General features: G+C 45.0%; 2 protein-coding genes and 1 non-coding gene across 5 annotated transcripts; 2 read left to right on the top strand and 1 right to left on the bottom strand.

Moving 5' to 3' along the window:
- The first annotated feature begins 30 nt into the window (after positions 1-30).
- On the top strand, positions 31-102 carry trnag-ucc (transfer RNA glycine (anticodon UCC)). The gene has a single exon. It is a non-coding gene; the product is annotated as a tRNA-Gly (tRNA).
- Positions 103-1626: 1524 nt separating this feature from the next.
- enoph1 (enolase-phosphatase 1) lies at positions 1627-4130 on the top strand. The gene is made up of 6 exons (XM_087792462.1): positions 1627-1938; positions 2469-2570; positions 2630-2832; positions 3022-3154; positions 3235-3358; positions 3771-4130. Exons 1-6 carry the CDS (start codon positions 1855-1857, stop codon positions 3908-3910), a joined length of 786 nt encoding a protein of 261 aa, XP_087648588.1. The 5' UTR covers positions 1627-1854; the 3' UTR covers positions 3911-4130.
- A 575-nt stretch (positions 4131-4705) lies between these two features.
- sec31a (SEC31 homolog A, COPII coat complex component) lies at positions 4706-17934 on the bottom strand. Of its 3 annotated transcripts, none has more exons than XM_087790963.1 (28): positions 17759-17934; positions 16894-16972; positions 15481-15604; positions 15211-15409; positions 15058-15153; positions 14059-14199; positions 13845-13987; positions 13672-13771; positions 13457-13612; positions 13237-13389; positions 12830-13060; positions 12685-12759; positions 12576-12611; positions 12139-12342; positions 11921-12011; positions 11679-11857; positions 11481-11607; positions 11263-11408; positions 11034-11207; positions 10037-10234; positions 9663-9764; positions 8825-8921; positions 7733-8068; positions 6979-7034; positions 6690-6911; positions 6503-6622; positions 6365-6436; positions 4706-6250 (listed from the first exon to the last, which is right to left on the bottom strand). In XM_087790963.1, exons 2-28 carry the CDS (start codon positions 16970-16972, stop codon positions 6071-6073), a joined length of 3837 nt encoding a protein of 1278 aa, XP_087647089.1. In that variant the 5' UTR covers positions 17759-17934; the 3' UTR covers positions 4706-6070. The 3 variants fall into 3 exon arrangements, with proteins under 3 accessions (XP_087647089.1, XP_087647090.1, XP_087647091.1); XM_087790964.1 differs by having other exon boundaries at positions 7751-8068; XM_087790965.1 differs by lacking the exon at positions 7733-8068 and having other exon boundaries at positions 17759-17933.
- Positions 17935-18145: the final 211 nt, after the last annotated feature.

Raw genomic sequence — 18145 nt, 5'->3', positions numbered from 1 at the left:
ATAGGCAGGAATGAGAGCCCTGCTGCCGAAGCGTTGGTGGTATAGTGGTGAGCATAGCTGCCTTCCAAGCAGTTGACCCGGGTTCGATTCCCGGCCAACGCATCATCTTTTGCTTCGAGATGAAACCAAACTTTTATTTAGGAGCTTTTAAAAATGCTAATTTGTTGTATAGAGAGGATAGAAATGTTACTTTTGAAAAGTCATGGACTGGACTGTCAAGTGCTCCTGGCAGGCTGGGACCATGTGAAGTGAGTACACACACATCCAAATTTTAGTAAGACATCAACTAGTACAAAAGTGTATACTTAATTAACAGACCGAGGGCAGCCATCTTTGTTTGTGAACTGGAGTAGTAAGATTCTCCTACTTAGATTTGCAACTCTGAATTTCCAATGGTTTTTTTTCGAGGGCCAAAAAATAAAAGGAAATCGATGTTAAACACTGTCTTCTTTTTTGGGAAGTGAGAAAATATCAATACACAGATACAATTTTTTCCCCCTGATAACGTATCAATAACAGTATTCTAGCTATTTTTTTTTTGCTTTCAAATCATATTTTATTTTCATCATCGTTATTTCATGGTTTATATTGCAATGAAGTGTGAATAAAATAAAATAACTACAAATAACACCAAATATTCAGTGTTTGTTCATTTTTTGTGTTTCAATTAAACTTCCTGACAATAGATGGCAGCAGTCGTTACGTCCTTCACAGCTAAAGGAACAATGAATACTGTGAGATCCCGGCGATGACTGAGGACAAGAGGATACAGTCGCCTCCAGCAGCTTTTAAAGCTGATGTTTGGACATATTTTGGTTTCAAAACAAATGAAAGCAGGTACGACTTCGTCCAGAGAGGTGTAAGTACTAATGTTAGTGCTGGCACTTCCTACATGATGACATCACACGCTGAAAACTTTTTAAAACCTTTTTTTATGAACAAAACTTTTGAGGGCACTTTCTACAACACACAGATTTATATGAACAACACGATTAAAACAATCTTTTTCAACCAGATTATTTTAGTATCTATTTGTTTTGTCACTTCCTGGTCTGACGACATGTGATGACGTCACTGATTTTCCACATTTAAATAAAAATAATTCACTTGAAACTTTATGCAATGCAATAAAAACAAACATTAAACTGACTGGCAGCGTTTACTTAAAAAGTAACTGTACACATTATAAATGGTGAAATGTTGATATGTATTGATACATATATTTTTTTAATGTGTTATTTATATATAATTTTATGTTGATGTCACTTATTTTATTTTAATTTATTGCATGTTGACACCATTTGTCACACGGTGTAAGAGCTGACAAAGGAGCTTCCATGATCTATGATGTTTGCTGATGATGAGGTGATCTATAAGAAAATAGGACGAGAGGAAAAGGAATATTTTGGTGAAAAGTGGAAAGATGGACTGAAATGAACGAAGGGAAGAAGTGAACTAGTTAAACAAGATGGAGATGATGAGAGTGTCCTCAGAAGAAAGAATTCTCGACCTGATCATCAATATTTAAAACACTTGAAACCATGAGGTAAACCGGGAGCAGGAGGAAGAGAAGCACCCAACCCTTTGACAGTCGTGTGCTCGGTGTCGCCCCCTGCCGGACCGGAGTTCTCACATCAGCAGACGAACATGTGTTCTCACCTCAGCCTTCATAAATCTCACTCCGACTGTCGGTTAAATGTAGTTAAAACCCGCAACAACAGCTAACGTCCACACACTTGGACTCTCCGGGAGATTTATTTTTAGTGGTAAAAACTCATTCGTAGCTCACGTCGATCTCGAAGCAGCCGCTCGTTCAACCGAAGCTAGTTTTTAGCTTCAACAGCCGCAGGAATAATGGCCACCGTTTCCATCCCCGCCAGCACCACAGTTCTCCTGCTGGACATCGAAGGCACGACCACACCCATCACCTTCGTGAAGGTAAGATCTTCTTAGGACAGGAAGTGTGGCTTAGAGAAGCTGCGGTTGACACAAGCTAGCACCGGCGAGCGAGCAGCTAGCTTGGTTCAGCTGTCACTCTTCCATCCATCCTCCCTTTCTCTCTTTCTTTCTCTCTTTTATCGCCGGAGTTTAAACTCACATCCCGATAACAAACACACTTTTGCAAATCATTTCAGTTGCATTTTTGTATGTAATGTGTTTTTTTGGAAGGAAACGCTTCTTATTTTTCCTCATATTATTTTTGAATTAACGTTGTTTACTTTTAATTGTTGCTCAGTTTAACTGAGTGAATACATTAGAAAGATTATGAAGCGGACAATAAACCAAAAAAATATTTTTTTCCCCAGAAATCGAACAACAAGAAGCCATTTCTGATCAAATCCAGGACTTGTTTATGTTTTGATCGCTCACTGGTCATGTGACCTCATGTCTCTGCAGCTTTTAAGTCAGTCTGAAATGAAAGGACTTCCAGAGACTTGATGGCTAAAACCATAACAATCTTTTTGCAGGACATTTTATTCCCGTACATCCAGGAACATCTGGAGGACCATCTGTCGAACCACTGGGAGGAGGACGAGTGCAAGCAGGACGTGCACCTCTTGAAGAAACAGGTGAGTGAATATATTGGGTATATGTACGTGAGGAACGTCTTGACGTGTGGGCGTCGCAGATGGAGGAGGACATGAGGCAGAACCGGGCCTGTCCGGTCCACATCATAGACCAGACGGTGCACACGGATGAGGAGAAGGCCATCAGGGAGGTGGTGGAGAACGTTCTGTGGCAGATGGCGGCCGACAGGAAGTCCACGGCGCTCAAGCAGCTGCAGGGTCACATGTGGAGGTCGGCGTACTCGTCGGGGAGAATCAAAGGCGAGTAAGTGGACTCTTCTTTTTCTTTTTCTTCTTCTCCCTCGCTACACGTTCTGTCACTTTTCCCTGCTTCTCTTCTTGCGTGAAGACATGTTGAGGTCCTGACAGAAGAGTCTAATATTTTTCTGTGAACTGTGGTGAAATAAAAGTTGTTTGTTTGCGACGTTGATGAGAAGCTCTCGTGCATCTCCAGGGTCTACCAGGACGTGACTCCGTGCATCAGGAGGTGGAGAGATCTGGGCCTGAAGGTCTTCATCTACTCGTCCGGAAGCGTGGAGGCGCAGAAGCTGCTGTTCGGTCACTCTGTGGAAGGAGACGTGTTGGACGTGAGTCTGCTCAGTGGCTCCCCCTGCTGGTGATGGAGCAGATCTCGACCCACGACAGAACATCTTCTCTTCCTCTCCAGCTGTTCGACGGTCACTTTGACACCACTATGGGGGCAAAGGTCGACGGGAAGAGCTACGAACGTATCGCAGAGAGGATCGGATGCCGACCAGAAGAAATCACCTTCTTGACCGACGTCACTCGAGGTGAGTTGAGTGACAGTCGAGGAGTTTTGAGCTAACTTTGTTCTTCTTACACTCGCTAGTGTTAGCATGTATGTTTCTGTGTTAACCTTTCAGTGGCGGAGTTTAAATTTCACAATCCTGTGTCAATGCCAGAAAAATTCCAGCAATGACTGAGGACGAGAGGATACAGTAATTTCAGCAGCTTTTAAAGCTGATTTTTGGACATATTTTGGTTTCAAAACAGTTACTTCATCAAGAGTCATGTGGTCTGTAAATACTGCAACACCAGAGTCAAGTACTCGACAATACTACAAATATATCCTCGTTACTACAGTATTACTAGATATCGTATCGTTGCCCCTGTATCAGAAACGAATCGTATCGTCAGAAACAAAAAGACAAAGTTCCCTCACGTGCACGTCTATTTTTCCAGAGGCCAAAGCAGCCGAAGACGCCGGCGTCAACGTGGTGCTCGTGGTCCGACCCGGAAACCTGGAGTTGACGGACGAAGAGCGAACGAGCTACAGCCTCATCACGTCCTTCAGTCAGCTGGAGCCGACCGGCCGCGGCTAACCTTCCTCAACTGGCTGAGGAACTCTTGAGAATCCTACTAGAACTCAAACATGTAGATGGTTTTTCACTTCTTACCTCGTGTGTCTAAGCCCCCCTCGACCCCCCCATCACCCCTCCTCCTGATGTCAGACCACCGAGGGTCCAAACGTCTGGACGTCCACAAGACTGGTTCGTTGTAGAAGTCGATTCATACCTGGAATAAACCCTTGTCTCCCTCAAACTGTCCACGATCTTTATGTCCATCAAAAAACTTCTACGTCAAGCTTTAATTCAGGAGTTAAGAGTCGCCATCTTGGGTTAAAGAAACGGAAGAAAAAAATGAAATCAGATTGTTTTCTAGCGAGTGAACCTGAACCTTCTTGCTGCGAGACGAGTGCTGACCTTCTCTACTGTGTGGTCTCGATAGAAAACATGATGTAAACATGGCAAAGAAATGAAAGTGTATTAAAACAAATAGATAAACTTAATGTAATAAAGATATTACTGACTTAAACGCCACTGAATGATAAAACCATTTTAAGAAAAAAATGTTTAGACTGGGTTCTATAAAATAAAAATGGATATTTTCCTTCTATTAATCCAAACAACCAGACATTTAGTTGCAAAAAATGCTATTTTAAGTAACAAGTGATCCTTAAACCAGAATAAAATGGTAATGAATAATTACATAATGTAAAACTTAACCAGAAAACTTTAATTGTATAATATTCCTGAACAGACGAATCGACTGCTTTTCTTCTCAGCAGGTTAAGTTTTCAATAATAACTCAAACATTTTTTTAAAGCAACACAAAAGTAAATAAATACCTTTTATTGAAAATAGTTCGACAGTTGACAAACACGGACCTCGATGGAGTCGGAATGAAAATCAACTTCTGTTCCCTTTTCTGACGTGCGTGGACGTGCACGAGTACATGCACGTTTACATCATCCCGACACACGACTGACAAACGTTGGTCCACAGTTTTCCTGACTTGACTCTGAGAATCAAAGTGTTTCAACAACAATGCTAAAGTCAACCCACATGTTCACCTAGCAGCTCCGCTAACCTCGCACTTCAGCTACTCTAGCATTCGTACTTTTGTGTCTGAAATGAACACAAAACTCATTTCATTTTCCTGACTTTTCAGTGTTTCTTAGTGATGCTAATTTGTGACGTGCAAAGAAGCTAATTCAAGCTAATAACAACCTATTGTGTTAAACATTTATTACCTCATTTGTAGCAACAAGAGCTTTAATCAAGCAGAACTTTTTGTTTATCTTATATTGTGTAGTTTCACACAAACAACTTAGACAATTAATGTGTACTTGGCAGCACCTGTAGTGACTTTAGCCCTTGGACCGAGGGAGGACGAACGTGAACCTTGACCCCGGGTTGTCCGATACATGTTTACGATGGCCTGCCCGTCAACTGAAACCATGACATTATTATTATTATTATTATTAAACGTGATTTAATCTTCTTATTCATCTCAAAAATATCTTACAAATACATTTTCTCTTGAACGAATTGGATAAAAAGATAAGAAAATGTCACGATCGATCTCTACGTGTCGTTTGAAACGAGGGAACTTTTGAATCAAATGTATTTCATTTAGTTGCAATACTTGCCTACAAAATAAAAGATTAAAACTGGTTTAACAAAAATGTAAATTACAAATCAAAATATGACAATTTGTTTCCACGTTTAAAATAAGATTAAAAAATAATGACACAGGCATTATAAATGGATCATCATTATCTTGGCTCGATTTATAATGCCTGACATTTCTCACTTATCAGTTCTCAATACTTTATGATCAATAACCTCTCATTTGGAAGAGGTTAAGTTCAAGTTAAAAATGATTCAGGTACAAACAAGGTTCTCACCTGTCGCGTCTCATCATATAATCTGAGTTAAAACGAGATTATTCTGAAGGCAGGAAGTGTCGATCGGTGACATCATCAGATTTCTCCTTTCGGACACAATTTCTCTTAAAACTTCTTAAAACTAAGGCTTCTTTAAATGGTCTCAGTCGATAAAATCTGCTCCTTCTCATCGTCTGGTCCTGACCAGAGACTCCAGGAACCAGATTCTCTGATAAAAGTTAAAGCCTAAAAAAAAAAAAAAAAAGGATTTGCATTGCAGGTCAGGAGCAGCTTCCTGGTCCGGGTTCTCCGCTCACACGCCGAGCCTGTTGGCCTGCGTCAGAACCACCTTGAGGACCGGCATGAACGCCGACGTCTCGCTGAAGTTGCTGTTGCTGACGATGTGCGTGTGGATGCTGAGGCCCTCGGCGTACGAGCGCGCCTCGATGCTCCTCGCCAGGCTGTGCAGACCTGCCACGATGGCGGGCGAGAGCTGGAGACAAGAGCGACGTCAGACACGGGACCGTGGAAGTGGATCAGAGCCTTCCGGGTTCACTTTGAAACATTTCTAGAATGTGTACGGTTGGTTTGAGGACATGTTTCTCACCGTCTGCTCCCGCAGTTTGTCGTAAAGAGCCTCCAGACGTTTGGTGGCGTCGTCCAGTTTCCTCTTGGTTTGCTGAAGGAAGACGAGTCGCGGGTTAGTTTTGTGACTCGGGTGCCGGCGAGTCTTTCGCGGACTCACCGGGTCTCCGGCTGCCGCCAGACACTTCTGGATCAGGTCCTCGAAGGTGGTCTTCAGCACCAGGTGCTCGTCTGGGATGGGCTTCTTGGTGATCTTCTGGGCCGGGATGGACTGCAGGGGCTGAACCGCGGACATGTGAGGATTCGCTTCAACGCCACTAGGGGGCGCCACTAGATTTCGTCAGTACCTGGATCATGTCTCCCGTGGGGGCTCCGGGCGCTCCCTCTGTGCTGGTCTTGGGCCCGCCGGGGTTCATGGGTGGAAGATTAGAGAGAGGCTGCTGGTTCTGGTACTGACCCGGGACCGTGGGAGGTCCTAAGGAAAAGTTCTGGGCGTGAGGGTCGGAGCCCAGAGGGGCCATGATGGGGGCGGTGATGGGGGCCGGGGGGGTGTAGTTGTCAGTGACCTGCTGTGGGAGGAAAAGACGGGGAACGTGAGTCGCACGATGATGGACGACCTTCAGAGACCGGACTCACCTTCTTCTTCAGAGACCTGTTGAAAGCGGGCGGGTCGTTCCAGCCGTTCTGAGGTCCTGCAGGAGGAGGAGGATCATGACTGAGGCGTCACATGACTGAGGCGTCACATGACTGAGGCGTCACATGACTGACGCGTCACATGACTGACGCGTCACATGACTGACGCGTCACATGACTGACGCGTCACATGACTGACGCGTCACATGACTGACGCGTCACATGACACATTGACCAGCATGACGGACATTTTTAACGATCAATGATTCAAATGATTCGAGTCGAGTGAAGTTAAACACAGGAAGTGACTCGTCCACACGCGAGTCTCTCATTAGGTTGACCAGGTTTAACACAGGAAGTGATGTCAGAGAGACATGTGGCCATTTTTACTGTTAAACACATGAATTAAGTTCCAAAACTCATTTAATGCCATTAACACATAATTATAATCAATTAACCAAAGTCATAATTATTGCCCTTTTTTAAATTGTTCTACTTTTTTCCACGTTTTAACTTCACAACATTCATGTTGATCTGATGTTTCATTTTCAAGTGATTTCAACAGCATTATTTATATGAAAGTATGTCAAATTAAATTAAATCATGTAATTATTGAAAGGTTTCATCGTTTTGTTTTTTAAATACCATTTGAATTAAAAGAGAAAAAGATTGAAAATCAGAAGTTGTCTGTCCTTCGATGATGGCGTCAATCATGATGACATCATCGAGGTGTTAGTACACGAGAGAGCATGCAGACCTGAGAGGCGTCGGTCACCTGGGACTCCGCCCGGCGGCATGTAGGACGCAGGAGATCCTGGACCCGCGTGCTGCATGTACTGTGCTGCAGAGGAGGAGGGAGGAGCCGAGGAGGAGGAGGAGGAGGGAAAGAAAGGAGTGACGTCTGGAGGAGAGGAAGACAGGCTGATGGGCTGAAAGATGGAAGGCTGAGTGTACTGCGAGAGGAAGCCTGGCGGAGGCGCCGGCGAGCAGGGCTCAGTGGGAGACTGAGGGAGAGCGGAGTGATACTGGGCATGCTGGTAGGAGAAGGGCGCCCCCACAGTTCCGGGCGGGTACTGGCTGACCGGGGAGAAGGCTGGAAGAGAGAAGTTAGTGAACGTCATGCAGCAGCAGAGAGAGAGTGACGTGCAGCAGACTCTACAGAGGTACCATCAGTCACCTGCAGGGGGCGTCAGACCCCCGTCAGATCAACATCACGATTGAAATCGTATGATACCAGCTTTGAAACTGGTTCCTGAACCACTTGTTTGAACTACTTTACAAGTTCAATTATAACATAAGGAAACTTCTATGACACATCGTACAAATATTGAGATTCATTATAGTAAACTTACACAGCAAGCTGTTTTATTAGTGAGAAAATATATATATATATATATATATATATATATAAAAATAAAATATTTATTTACCACAGACAAATATTGAGTGATATAAAAAAAATGTAGTCTAGTTATCTTTTGAATCTAAATACTATAGTGTCGCTGCAATTGCTTTAACTAAAATGGTTATTAAAGGTTAAACTAAATAACAAAAGTTGATGATGATGAAATTAACCGTTTGGCCCGACATGAAAAAAGTTCCATAAGTCACTAGATGCCTAAAAACATATATTGCTAAACTTATATGTTTCTTTGGGGCGACTGTACAGTAACTACTGAAACATATGTGACCGATCACTGATCTGACGCCAGACATCACCAGCCAGACCATCTCTGAGGCGGAGCAGTCGTGGTACAAACATCTTTCACGAGCAGCTGGTTGTTCTCAGACAAACAGATTCACCTTCACTCCAGACTGGATGGAACCGGTTCTAGCAGGAGATACGTACGTTGGTACTGCTGAGACATCATGTAGGCAGTGTTGGAGGACGGAGGCGCTGCTGCAGCACCGGTGGCTGCCATGTTGTATACGGGGTTGGAGGGATCCTGCAGAGACGAAGGAAGAGGTGATTTAAAGAAGAACTTCCTACTGTAGGGGGCGCTGCAGTGTTCGAAGCTCATCCATCTCTGGCCCCTCAAGTCTGTATGCTTCAGTACTTAAGCTGCACTCAGAATATCGGAGTCAGAACATAGCATGATTGAATTTAAAATGTTTAAAAACATTTTTTAATGGCATTTTGTATTATAAGCATTTCATTCTTTTTATTTAATCATTTAATTCAACCATTTATATATTGAAAATATAATTTGTTGCAGAATTGTTGTAGTATTCTTATAATAAATGTTCTAAATTCAACCTTTTTTTTAATGCGTTTCTTTTAAAGTCAATATTAAAATGTTCGAATTTGTAAAAATTGTATTAAGAAAATGAATTATTGGAGTTAGAATATAAAACTTTGTTAAAAAAAATGTTATTCATTTTGAAAATGTTCGATCTTTTTTTAAATACAATTATTGACAACACATCAAACCTTTCAATATAGGAATGATTAAATTAAATTCAAATTTAAAATGTGTAATTCAACCATACACTTTTCTGATGTCGCTGATTCTATATTCCTGCCTCAACATCTGTCTGACCTACACTCACTCTGCTCTGACCTCTACAGGACACTGTCAACTACACCGTGACCTCACGTCCACATGACGCATGACTGACCCACAGACAGGAAGTGAGGGGCGGAGCAAAAGTGTGTCGGGGCGGGCGGGGCGCTGTGGCGGGTGTACCTGCTGGTCTGGACCGGGGCCTGCTGGAGGAGCAGGGGGGGCATTGGGGAGGGCTGTGGGAGTTTGGTTACTCCAGGAGGTGACAGTAGCTGCAGCCCTCACCTGAAGCACAGAGACACGAGGAAGATGATGGAGGCACCATGAGGAAGAGGAGGAGGAAGAGGAGGAGGAAGGGCAGGACACACACACACACACACACACACACACACACACACACACACACACACACACACACACCAAAAATCACCACGAGCACTGAACCATCAGGTGGTTCCAGAGCCAAAATACAAATTTGAATTATGGCTGTGGAACTACAAAAGCATTTCCTGGTCACACAAGAGGAATGACTGACAGGTGGGGGGGGAGATACGCACAGGCTGGTAGTACTGCATCGGTGCTGGGGGGGGCGCCACTGCGGCAGGCTGTGGCACCATGGCGTTCTGGACTGGAGTGAAGTGGTGCTGACGTTGTGTCGCGGGCTGCTGCTGCGGCGCTCTACGAGTGGGAGCAGCAGCCGGGGGTTGCTGGTTCAACGCCCGGCTGAGGCGGTCGCGGAGCTGCTGGACGGCGACCTGCAGGAGACGCAACGACACGAGTCAGTTAACGAGTCCGTTTCATTGACAATTGGTTCTTGAAGGTTCATTCGATCTAAAACATTTAAATGTTTGAGCTAAACAACGTTAAAAACCATCCTCGGGAAATATTAGTTTAGTTTCAGTTCTTATTAACATTTTAGCAACTAAAGAGAGAAACATAATACAAATTAATTGTATTATTTGTAGCCATTAGAACAGGTTTCACTTTCTATAGCTGAGGGGCCACATGGAGTTAAATCTATGAGGAAGTAGTAAATGTGTGTTATAAAAACAACAACTTCAGAATTGTTTTGAATTATTGTCTTCACTGCTGTCAAACAAAACTGTTTTATTTTAGCATTAAACAACATAGTGGCAAAAAAACCTTTTCGACATCAAGCATTTTTGACAGAGACATATTAAGGAAATGAAGGAGTTTAACCACAAAATGTTAAAAGTAATACAACCGTAATAAATAACTTGTATCATTTGGACAAGCTGCACTTGCTCATACAAATTATATTATTAGCTTTACATTGTTGGAATATTGTGAAAATTGGTTGAACACAGAAGAAAATGATATTTTATTGAGTTCTAGCTGAAATGTCTACGATTGAACGTGTATGATGATTGAGAGATAAATGTTTATAACACAAAGATGTGTATAATTGCCAAGAAGTAAGTGATTTACTGAGCTGCCAGGTCTGACTGATAGTGTCAGGTGTCAACACAACGGTAAACTTGGTCCAACAGATTAAGAAACAAAACACAACATCCATGACCAGCAGCTTCTTACCTGGTCCGTGTTGTCGGGCAGGTAGGTGATGGCGGTGGACAAGCTGCCCTGCGAGGCCACGAGACCCGCGTACTCGCTCATCTTCTCGGCCAGCAGGATCCCGACGGCGGCCGGGGCGGCGCGCTGGGTTTGCTGGACGGCGTGTCGAAGCACCACCACCTTCTCCACCAGATCCTGACAGACAGGAAGTGTCACGAGGCAGATGTTGCAGACAAACTTGTGGACTCACCTGCAGAGTCAGAGGGCCTCGTCCATCCTGAGCCCGGTTCCAGCAGGACACCAGCTTCTCCACGTTGCCGGCACAGATGTAACACAGACACGCTCGGACCTGGAGCTGGACCTCGTCGGCCGCCTCGAGTCTCCCGCCCAGGAGGTCTTTGAAACAGAGGCACAGACTCACAAACGAGACACACACCAGCGAGCGTCGGGAGGTTCAGGATGACTGACCACAGAGGGACGGGAACTCCTCGGGCTGAGCGTATGTCATGACGGCAGCGAGCGCCTCCTTCCAGTTCTGCAGGTCACACGTCCTCAAGATGTCGGTCCAGTCCTTCGTCACCACGGCGCTGATCAGCTGACCAACAGAAAAGACCGGGTCACCGGTGTTCCTCTTCGTGATCGGACCCTTCCTCCGTGGTCTCCTACCTTGGTGATCTTGCTGTGTGTTTGGCTGAAGTACTTCCTCTGGGTTTTCTCCAGCAGCTCGGGCCCTCCTGCGATGGCCAGGATGATGCTGTCGGCCATCCTGTTGTCATGGAGACAGAGTTCCACGGCTCCCTCGAAGTCGCCGGTCAGCAGAGCCTGAGTGATCAGACCGTCCACGTCTGCGGGCAAACACACCGTCACAGTCGGTCCGAGTGGAACTTCAGTTCACTTCTAGTTCTCACCTGGACTGATGGAGAGTGTGGCGCCCCCTGCTGGGGCTGCCGTCTGGCTGGACTCTGCAGCAGGACTCAGCTGGACCTCAGCTGGAGAGTCCTGCAATACAAACATATTTTCATCACATGACTTGTTCAGTCAACGCTCGTCCGAATGGTTGTTATGTCATCACTAGTCCTCCCTAAGTATTTTTGTCTTTACTAGTCTTGACATAGATCAGGTGTACCTCCTCCAGGGGGATCTCTTCCTCCTCTGAAACAATCTGGTCCTCATCCTCCTTCAGCTCAATATCTTCAGAGTCCTGACTGGCAGCCGGCTGCAGGTTCGCGGCGGCTATCATTTCGAAGGCGTCTTCGGGGGAGGTGGACTGATGCACCAGGTCCAAGTCGGCCGGGACTGACGCGTTAGAGGAAAGAGGTTCTTCCTGGAGCTATAAAAATGAAGGAAAAAAAAACGATTAGGAAAGAGTTTAGTGAGAAACATGTGGGAAAAGCTCATGGCTCAGGGGCCGAATACAACCCACCAATTCATATTAAGTGGACCGCCAAAATAAAACATATAAATAAGATAGTTTAACCCTCAAAGAATGAAAAGACAACATAAAAAACATACATTTTGTTTACCCTGCGGCTTACAAATCAAAACATGCGAACAGACACAAACCTCGGCTGAAGCCTTCTCCTCCAGTGCTGCGGAAATCTGAAGATGAACAAAAAATAATAGTCAGAATCCATGACCCACTCTTCACGACTCATTGAGATCAAGTCTTCACCTTGGCGGCGAGCTCTTCTCTGTTGTAGCCAAGAAGCTCCAGGAACTTGCTGCGGGCGTCTCCTTCGAAGTTCGCCTGCAACAAAAACGCTACGATGAGTGACGTGCAGACGAGCTCAGCCGTCGCCATCGTGGTCTCGTCCCACCTTCAGGAACGACCACACGGTCTTGTCCAGCTCGTTCTCCGCCGCGTCCATCTTCTCCTGACAGAACCCCACGAAGCTGCCGGCGCTCAGGGTCGCCTGCAGCCGGTCGGAGCGTTTCAAGAAGTCCGTCTCGGTGACCACCTGGCTGATGTGGACCAGGCGGGTGCCGGGCTGCTGCGGCTGCTGCGGGTCCGGCTTGGAGTTCTGCAGCGACACAAGCTTCCCTCCGAACTGCAGGAGAACCAGAAGAGGCGGATTATCAGTCAGTGCTGGCATGTTGACAGAAAAAACCTGAAACCACTTCAGTGATTTATCCCTTTTTGACTCAAATAACATTTTAAAAGCAACTTTTTGTCAAAGCAAGACATTCGTAGCTACGAAAAGACGGCGTGTAGAAAAGCACTCACAGCGAAGGAGGCGCCGACGGGCCTGCGGATCCACTTGGGCGGCTTCTTCAGGGGGTTGACGGTTGCCGGCGGAGCGGTGTTCTGCGGAAGCTGCAGTGGCGGCAGAACCTGACCCGTCCCGAAGGGGTCCATGTTCCCGAAAGAGTTGCTGATCTGGAGAGAGAGAGGGGGAGTGTCAGAGTAAAAGTCTGAAGGAGCCACAGAGGTCGCGACCTCTCACCTGATCAGCTTGTCCCGGCGTCTGGTCGCTGCCGCCCATGATGGAGTAGATGCCGATGCGTCCGTCTAAGCTGGCGGCCGACAGGACCGCGGGGTTCCGGGGGCACCACTGGACGTCGAAGCACCACTGGGTGTTGGTGGGCAGCTCGTAGAGAACCTGAGCGACAGCAGGATTCAGACACAGCAGACGTGACAACCGACAGATGTGTGTTCTACCTCTGCTGTGCTGGGGTTGCAGCAGAGGATCCTGTTGTCCTTCCCACAGCTCAGCAGCAGCTCCGGGTCAGCCAGACTCCAGGCGATGGACAGTATCCCCCTGGACCGAAGCACGGGTCAGATTGACGACAACAACAACAACAACAACAACGACTCTCTTCCTGATGCAACACCTGCTGTGATTCTCCAGAACCTTGAGAGGCGAGGTTGCGAAACGTAAATCCCACATCTGAATGACGGGCATCCGGTCGTCCTCTGAGGCCAGAACCAGCTGTGTGGCCACCTCAGGGTTCCAGGCCAGACCCGAGCAGTGCATCTAGACGGAGGAGGAGACGGTCAACTCTGGAAGCAGAGAGGAGTTTGGGGGGGGGTTGAGGTTGAACCTACTCTGTTGCTGTGGTCGCTGACTTTGATGATGAGGTCGTTCTTCCGGAGATCCCACACGGACGCCCGGCCGCTCGGACTGGCCGACGCCAGGATGTGCTGGACTTGTTTGTTCCAGGAGACGCAGCTGATGTCCTCCAGCTGCTGCAGAAGAACAGAGACTTTTTACCTTTTGACGTCGAAGCTTCTAACGTCATGAGAGTCCCTGTCCATGTGAGTGTGTCTGGGCATGTGTGCGATTGTGTCTGTCCATGTGTGCGATTGTGTCTTTACAGGTGTGCGATTGTGTCTTTACAGGTGTGCGATTGTGTCTGTCCATGTGTGCGACTGTGTCTGTCCATGTGTGCGATTGTGTCTGTCCAGGTGTGCAAGTGTGTCAGGGCATGTGTGCGAGTGTGTCTGTCCAGGTGTGTGAGTGTGTCAGGGCATGTGTGCGAGTGTGTCTGTGCATGTGTGAGTACGTCTCTGTTTGTGTGTGAGTGTGTCTGTGCATGTGTGAGTACGTCTCTGTTTGTGTGTGAGTGTGTCTGTGCATGTGTGAGTACGTCTCTGTTTGTGTGTGAGTGTGTCTGTGCATGTGTGCGAGTGTGTCTGTGCATGTGCGAGTGTGTGTCTGTGCATGTGTGCGACTGTGTCTGTCCAGGTGTGCGATTGTGTCTGTCCAGGTGTGCGAGTGTGTCAGGGCATGTGTGCGAGTGTGTCTGTGCATGTGTGCGAGTGTGTCTGTGCATGTGTGCGAGTGTGTGTCTGTGCATGTTTGCAAGTGTGTGTCTGTGCATGTGCGAGTGTGTGTCTGTGCATGTGCGAGTGTGTGTCTGTGCATGTGCGAGTCTGTGCATGTGTACGAGTGTGTGTCTGTGCATGTGCGAGTGTGTGTCTGTGCATGTGTGAGTATGTGTGTGTGCGAGTGTGTGTCTGTGCATGTGTGCGAGTGTGTGTCTGTGCATGTGCGAGTGTGTGTCCACAATGCTGTGTAAAGGTTTGATGAAGACTTCAAGGTACCTGGTTCTTTGGTCCCGGGGTCATTGGAGAGTCAAAGTTGTTCATGTCCCAGATGAAGATCTCGGACTCGTTCCCACCAGACGCCACCAGGTTAGCCTGAACGAAGAGGTCTGGTTAACTCTCTGACGTGATCCGAGTCTCTTCAGGACGTACCTGGAAGGGGTTGACGTCCAGAGCTCGGACGGGTCCCTGGTGCTTCTCGCTCTCCGCGATGATCACGTCGCTCTCTCCCGCCATGATCTTGGCCGGATCGTACAGAATTACGTTTCCGTTCTCCCCTCCAGCGACGAGGACCCCTGACCCATGACCCTCATCGTCCATCCCAAACGAGCTCCACACCAGCTTGTGGTACCTGCAGGGCAGCAGACGATGAAGACGCCGCTTCCATCTGATCGCAGCAGGGCTGGAGTCATCAGCTCTCACCTGTGAGGCGACGAGAAGCTGCCGCACGGCTTCATGTCCAGTGACGGGTCGGCCAGGTCCAGCTGGAAGAACTCCAGGGAGGCACTGGTGCTGAAGGAGGCATCGAGCTGCTGCGCCGACGTTCCTGTGTGAAGAGACACTTTGACAACCTGCAGCTGCTACAATGGACTCAAATGAAAAACATTTTCACATGGTTTTAGTTTATCTTTGCTCATTTAGAAATGTAGGTTGTTTATATTTAATTTTTTGTATAAATTCAGAAACTTTTTTTTTAACTTTTCAAACTTATTTTCCCTCTATACAAAACACCTTTGCTTCATGACCCTAAGGAACATTTTCGACATTCCCTAATTTCTAAGAGCTAAAGTGTAATTATCTTTGTTATTATAATCATCATTCTGAGTATATCTGTGGTTTTCATTCAACTGGACACATTTCACAGTAAAGAAGCTTATTTCTGTGTCTTATTTAAACTTTGTTTTTCAGCCCCACAAAAGATTTACTTCCTACATTGATTTACTTGTTGTTACATTGTTGACGTCGAGGTTGTAATTATCTGGTGTTTATTGTTGTTGTTTGTGTTTAATGATGTTATCAACATTGTAATTTCTAATATTATTCATGTCAGAATAGTTCTTGTTGTTTCATGTTATTGTTTAAACTTGTATATGGAGTTGTTTTAATTAGTCGTGTTGACATTGTTAAATGACTATTTTATGTTCTAGATAGTAAATGTATGTATGTATGTATGTATATATATATATATATATATATATTTGAATAGAATTGAAAGTGTACTTGGCTCACTGTGAGTGGAGGCAAGAGGGTGGGGCACGAATTGTCCACCAATAGTAAAGGTACAGACAAGAAAATGAACATTTCTTATTGGTACATCACCTCCTTTCTTAAAAGCATTCGATTGGTCAGTAGGAAGTACAGGTTTCTGTGTTTACAGCAGCTAATGGAGAATACTATTCAGTTGGTAATGCTGACATGTAAATAAATTGTGAGCTGGGTGGCAGATGGATGCTACATGCTATGATACAATTAATACTTTTCTTTTTACCTAATTTGTGAATTTATATCTCTAAAAAACTTGTATGAATTAAAATATCATCAAAATGTTATAATTGCCATGTCACATTTAGAGTTTGCACAAACCTGACTTATATTTATTATTTGATTTGATTGATTTGCTCTAGTATTTCTTCAGTAGGTTTTACAATCAAAAGAACGCCAATTTACATTTATTTCTAGGTTCTGAATCAACACTGGTTACAACAATCACAGTATATAAAGTTGGAAATTAAACCGTCCAGATTAGGGAAGGGGTTTGTGTTCTCAGCATTCGTGTAACGTTGGTCCGTGAAAGTTTGAGACGTTGCCAACCAAGCGAGATGCCGTGGAGCTCACCTGTGGCCAGATAGATGGGATGTTGCTGTGATGGACTCCAGCTCTGGATGGCCGTTCGGTTGATCTCTTTGAGTTTCATCTGGAAAAGAACAGTACCATTATTAATCTCGAGGCCTGGGCCACACTTGTTAAAGATTAATCCAGCTGGTTTTGTAACTACTATGTAGTTACTGTTTTATAACAATCACAACCTCAACATTGACAAACATGCTCGGACATACGTGAAGGTCCAGAGAGGCCTAGTGGACAGCATTGATTTTGAAAGGTTTGTTTAAGAACAAATGTATCAGAATCACTTAAATCTTTGACTGGTTCAACTGTCTAACAACTTCAATACTTATATATATAATATTATGATTTAATCCATCATTGGTTGGTAACAATGTTCTGCTCTGACACGACTAAACCAAACTATATTCTCTGAGATGTTACTTTTAACCGCACGAATAACTGTTATTAACCAACATGTCTAGTTATCGTGAACAAAAAGTAACGTTTCCTCAATTTTATAATCCCCATAATCGCTGGTCATAGAATGTTTCCTTCTGAGACAATTATTATACATCAGATTTATCAAGACACTCTTTAGAAAAACACGTTTAACGGTTAAAAACACACAAATAAGTGACGAAGATGTTTATTTTGAATGTACATTAGCAACAAGCTAACAGCTGATCGTTTAAAGAGACATACGGATTTATAATACGGCAAATGGAAAGAGAATATTTGTCAATAAATTAAACCAAAAAATAAATAACAAGCCAGATTTTTAAATATCGATTTTGTTGTTTGAAAATATCAACTTTGGTGTGTTCACGTAAAACATAACACAACTGTTATTCTTTATTCAGAGAAAGCATTTTACCTTACGCTTCCGTGTTCCTCTAACATGAATAACAAATGCGATTTAAAAAAAATAGAGGTTTCCTCCTGGACTGTCGGTTCTGGTGTAGAAATAGCGGGTGCAGCGGCGGGAGAGGAAGGTACCGGTCTACGTCGATCCACGTCCCCACTAGACTCCATCAACGTGGCACTGAGCGGAGCCTCCGCCAGCGAAGAAGAAGTCAACTTCCGGGTTAGCTCTGGCTGCTAGCTAATGCTAATACAGTGATTTTTCTTGCACAAGTTCACTCTTTTGACCCTGAAAAACTAATGTAAATATTTTGACAACATTCAAAATAAAAAAATCCTTATTAATCTGGCAAAATGCATTAGAAAAAAAAAGTCATAGCACCGCATTACTCATAATATA

The sequence above is a fragment of the Callionymus lyra genome, chromosome 5, assembly GCF_982586985.1.
Source record: "Callionymus lyra chromosome 5, fCalLyr1.hap1.1, whole genome shotgun sequence".
NCBI lineage: Eukaryota > Metazoa > Chordata > Actinopteri > Syngnathiformes > Callionymidae > Callionymus > Callionymus lyra.
This window is presented reverse-complemented; position numbering and strand designations above follow the sequence as displayed.